This window comes from Gossypium raimondii, chromosome 4 (genome assembly GCF_025698545.1).
Source record: "Gossypium raimondii isolate GPD5lz chromosome 4, ASM2569854v1, whole genome shotgun sequence".
Lineage (NCBI taxonomy): Eukaryota > Viridiplantae > Streptophyta > Magnoliopsida > Malvales > Malvaceae > Gossypium > Gossypium raimondii.
In genome coordinates, this window is record NC_068568.1 from 17977576 (window position 1) to 17983159 (window position 5584).

At 37.5% G+C, this 5584-nt stretch overlaps 1 protein-coding gene across 1 annotated transcript; it reads left to right on the forward strand.

Moving 5' to 3' along the window:
• Positions 1-2663: 2663 nt before the first annotated feature.
• Positions 2664-4327, forward strand: LOC105767603 (late embryogenesis abundant protein ECP63). Its single transcript, XM_012587177.2, has 2 exons — positions 2664-3734; positions 3817-4327. The coding sequence occupies exons 1-2, from the start codon at positions 2757-2759 to the stop codon at positions 4054-4056; spliced, it is 1218 nt and encodes a 405-aa protein (XP_012442631.2). The 5' UTR covers positions 2664-2756; the 3' UTR covers positions 4057-4327.
• Positions 4328-5584: the final 1257 nt, after the last annotated feature.

Here is a 5584-nt window from a genome sequence, read left to right on the forward strand (position 1 = left end):
TATATATATATTAAAATTATAACGCGCAAAATGTATGATAATTAATAATAATACAATAGATCTAAACAAATCAATAATAGCTTCATAATAAGTTTAATTATTTTAATAATACTAGATTTAGAATCAAATATATTAAAAGCAACAAAATGAGATAATTAAATAAAAAAATGTACAGATTGAAATAGAGATCAAATTGAATCCAAAACAAAATCATAAAGAAAAAAAGAAGAAAAAAACATTGAAGGACCAAAACAAAATACGCGTATTACATGGAGGACCGAATGGGAAATATCCCTTATCCTTCAAAACGCGTCACAATAAAAATTGGCTAAAATGAAACAATACCGGAGATGTGGGGCAAATTTAGAAGAACAAAAGGAACCTAATTAAATCGTCTAAACAAACCAGAAGGACTAATAATGCAAAATTCCCTCCAAGACCCAAAACACGCGGATCTGACTGTGCTTGGGTCGGGTCATCGGGTCGGTGGCTATACGACGTCGTTTTAAGGTCACTGACGCAAGCCTTAAACGACGTCGTTTTCCGCACCATAAATATAAATTTTAAAACCCTAAAATTAGCAGCCATCTTTTTATTTTTCAAAACGAAAATAAAAAAAACTAAAAAAATCTGAACGCTCCCCTCTCAGCGCCACTCTGTACGGAAGGCATTTGAACGGTTTCTGAACCTAGCCCACGCTCCGATGACGACGGAGAGGGCCAGGATCTCGTCACCAGGTACGCTCCTCACCCCTCTCTCTTCTTTTTCTTTTTCGAATAATGATTGATGAACATAAAACTTGAAAGAAAAAAAATCTAGCAACAAGCGAAATAGAAAGGAATAAAAACCCAGAAAAAAAAATCACCTTTCTCTGTTTTTGATTTTTGTATTCTCGTTTTTTTGTATATTGAATGTGTTAAAAAAAAACATTGTTTGTATTGGCTTTTTATAGCCAAAAATATAGAAAGAAAAAAAATCAAAAGAAAAATCAAGGAAAATCCCCGAAAATCCTCTCTATTCCTTTTTTGTCCATTTTTTGCTGCTCTCTTCGTGTGTGCGTTTGTTTGTTTTCTGCGCAGGTACAGGAACGGAGATGCGTAAGTGCAGAGGCTGGCGTGGAGCGACTACACGCGCGCAGGCGCAACACGTGCAAGGAGAAGGCCTAGTGGCTGCGGCGCTGGAGGCTCACCCTAGCTGCTAGGGTTTCTGCTAGTGGTTAAGGCTAATGGGCTTAGGGTTAGGTGATTGGGCTGATTGGGTTGGGGCTAGGCTTAATGGGTTTAGGTTTGGGCTAGGTTAATTTTGGGTTTGGGCTAACTGGGCTTACTATTGTAAACTGGACTGTTTAATTGTTTTTTCATTTGGTTTTGTTTTATTGACGGGCCGGGCAAAAATGGGCTCTTACAGTAGCATTACATCATTTTTTTACTCGATTTTAAAATTTTCAAAATTGAGATAATACTCGTATTTAGGATTTTCAAGGAAATTGAGCCCTAACGTATTGGGTTCCAATTTTTTTCATTAAATCTAACAATCGAGAATTGCTCATTAATGAAAAAATAAAATGAAAAGTTTGTTGTCGGGAATTTAATATGTTGTATCCTAACGTATTGGATGTGACGTATTGATTTCTCGAGACAAAGATTTTTTTTTTAAAAAAATAATAACAAATGAAATATTCCAAGTTTAGGATTTTGAGAAATTGTGCCCTAACGTATTGGGCCGCGATTTCTTTATAAATCTTAAACAAATGAATATTCTTTTAAATTTTATTACACGAGTATTTTGGACTAATTCATTTTTGAGGAATTAGAATGTCGTGCCCTAACGCATTGGGTGTGACATTTTCTTTCTCTGAAATGATAAAAGTTCTAATAAGTAACGTTTTTTAAGTTTTTATTAAGGATCATATTTTTAAATTTTCGACATTAAGACACTAATTAATTAACTAGGTACCAATTTTGGGCGTTACGAGGGTGCTAATCCTTCCTCGTATGTAACCGACTCCCGGATCCATTTTTCTAAAACTCGTAGACCAAAGCTATTTTTTAGGTGATCCAATCACAGCTCAATAAAAGATTGGTAATGACTCCCAATTTTTGTTTTTTTTAAAGTCGACAACTAATTTTTGTTTTTTTCCAAAATACAAATGGTTTCGATAATGACAAATCAAATTTTCTTCTTGAAAAGATTTCAAATCAAACTAAAAACACTAAAAATCATGAGAAAAAATTCTTATTTATTATTCTCACATTAAAAAAGAATAAAATAACATAAAATCACACTTTCCTACAATCCTTTCTCTTCAAACAAAACTGTCTAAAACGTTAAATATTCTTTTAAATCACATATACACCTAATTTTGCCGAGTATTGTGCGACTTGAGTATGAAAAAACACGTGGAAACACACTGCATGAAGAAAGAAGATACAGACTTTGATGGTCACAGCCACAGGCAGCACCAATCCATCCACCGCTTCATATAAATCACTGAGACTAGCATTGCAAGTGTTCCTGCAACGTGTCAACTCATCATCTCACTAAAACACGTGGCGACCAATCAGATTAAACGTTCTTCACCTACGTGTCATCCTCCCAGGATTAAAGCTAATTGTATATAGATCCATCGAAAGCATTTCACCAGCTTATAAAACGTACAAAGATCCAAAGATCATATATACATTTCTTCTGAATTACCTGTAATATCATTATTTGTTTTCCACCGAGTTCTTTGTTTGTTTGAGATTTGAACAACAATGGCGACAAGGCAAGAGAAGGAGCAAAGGGCCGAGGCGGCAGCAAGACAAGCAGCGGACGAACTTAGGGATGTTAATAGAGAAAGAGATTATGAAGAAAGAGTTGCTTATAAGGAGGAATGGGATCAATCTCCGCCGCAACAGCAACAGAGGCCCGGAGTTATTGGGAGCATGTTGAGGGCGGTGCAAGACACGTTCGGGCATGCCAAAGAGGCCGTCGTAGGTAATAAGGGCCACGAGGCGGAGGATTTCTCTGGTCGAGGTACAGAGAAGACATGGGAGATGAAAGATAAAGCTGGTGAGTACAAAGACTATGCAACTGACAAGACAAAGGACGCCGCAGAGAGGGCGAAAGAGGCAACGGATGCTACCAAGGAAAAGGCTTCTGAGTATACAGATTATGCTGCTCACAAGGCAAAGGAAACCAGGGACTCCACCGCCCAGAAGGCCAAAGAATCAAAGGATTCAGTAACAGGTAAAGCTTCCGAGTATGGAGATTATGTTGCCCAGAAGGCGAAGGAATCCAAGGATGCGGCGACCGGTAAGGCGGCTGATTATGCAGCTTATGCTTCTCAGAAGGCCAAGGAAACTAGGGACTCGGCTTCCCAGAAGGCGAAAGAAGCCAAGGATAATATCACAGGGAAGGCTTCCGAGTATAAAGACTATGCAGCAGAGAAAGCCAAGGAAGCAAAGGACATGACAGCCGAGAAGGCGAAGGAAGCGGCGGGGAAGGCAAGAGAGGGGACGGAATATGCGGCAGAGAAGGCTAAAGAAGGAAGAGATGCTACAGTGGAGAAGACGAAGGAATACACAGATTATACCGTGGATAAAGCAAAGGAAGGCAAGGATACCGGTGTTAGTAAGCTTGGGGAGCTGAAAGACTCAGCTGCTGATGCTGCTAGGAAGGCCATGGGCTTCCTCACTGGAAAAACTGAAGAAACGAAGCACACGGCATCCGAAACTGCAGATAGAACCAAGGTAATTATATGAATCTTAATTATTCCAAACTTTTTTGTCAACCACTGTATTGTGTACTAAATGTTTGGTCAAATTAATATAGGAAAAGTTGAGCGAAACAACGGAGTCAGCTAGACAGAAAATGGAAGAGATGAAGCTGAAAAGTAATGATGGTGGTCGTGGGGTTTCAGAGAGGGTGGTGGTGAAAGTTGAAGATACGCGACCAGGAGCTTTTGCTTCTACACTGAAAGCATCTGATCAGATGAGTGGCCAAACTTTCAACGACGTGGGGCGTGTGAATGATGAAGGTGTTTATGATCGATCGGACAAAACCAATCTGTGATCTTTAAAGCACTGCACATTCCTTTGGTGTATGTGAGAGTATATATATATATAGGGTGGGTGGACTATTGTGGTGTTTTTGTTTCCATGGTTTTGCTTCTGCTTTTGTATCTGTTCCGCTATGGAGTGCTTTTTTTCTCGTTTGATCAGGAATACCTGGAAATGATGTATAAATAAAAGCCACCCAAAAATTAATAGAGAGAATATGGGTTATAGTTTCATGATAACTAGATCTCTTCTTCATTTTAATGCAGAGGCCGGTTTCAACTTCATGGGCTTTGATTGCATGTAAGGAGTTATATCTTTTCCTTTAAAGATTCCGGTAGATGCTGGGCCTCTAATGAAGTTAAGACACCAATGGGCTTTCCCCGTTGAAGCCTATACATTATATTTTTTTTCTTTTTTTAATCTGATTTTTCGGAATTCCTTTCAAATCAAATCGGTGGAGCATATTGGAATATTTGCACATCACAAAACAACTGAACTTAATAAGAATTTAGTTAAGGGTCTTAAATTTGAAAATAGATTATATGCAGAATAGTTAAAATGAAGAAACAAGCCCCAAGTAGTCGGCGGTAGTGAAGGCAGTGTTTGGGATAAACTTTAAATGCATTATATGTTCTTGTCTACTATTGTATACTTGTAAACCAAGTTAAATACTTGTATTTGTAGGCAATGGGATATAATGTAAATGTAAATGAGTTCAGACGTGGTTGAGTTGGGATTCAGTTTTTGTCAACTAAGCAGTCTTGTTTAGAAGTAATAAAAAAAGGTAGTTTATATGCTGATTTAGTTTAAAATTTTAAGGTAAAATAATTTTTTTTCGGTTAAAAATTATAAGTTCATTGATTTAGATAGACATTGTTTAAGGTATGTTTACATTCATAATGATGCTATTAAAATTTTCACCTGCCGTGAGGATGGGTCATCACTCGAGAAATTGTATTGCATTGCAACTCAATATCCTAATAACATTGATATCCTAATAACATTGATTAAACTGTATGCAACTCAATATCCTAATAACATTGATTAAACGGTATGTTGATTAAACAGTCCCGCATTAAGTGTATGGTCTTCAAATTTACAAAGGTCATGTTGTTAAGGGATGGAGTACATCTAGGGGTTTAGTTGACAATGGTTATGCGGACACGAAAATTAGTTTCACCTCATTAAAGGAGGATGCTTTATAGAATGCATACAGAAGTGTAAGATCATAATCATAGCAAAAAACACAAGAGTCTTCCAATATAATTAAGTAATTCGTTTCATCTGTCTCACCAAAAGCGGTAAGCTTGTTACTATAACTTGTGACAAAGTTGGCGGCAACAAGGTTTCCAACGGGGAGGAGTTGTTGTGTTGTGCAGAAAATTGAAATGCAAATTGGGCGGAATAACTCCTCCCCATTGGAAACTATGTTGCTACCAATTCTGTCATAGGTTAATGCAACAAGTTCAAAGTCTTTGGTGGAGAAAACGAGTAAGTTGAGTATAAAAAGAGGTCCCTGTGCTTTTCGCTATGACTATGAA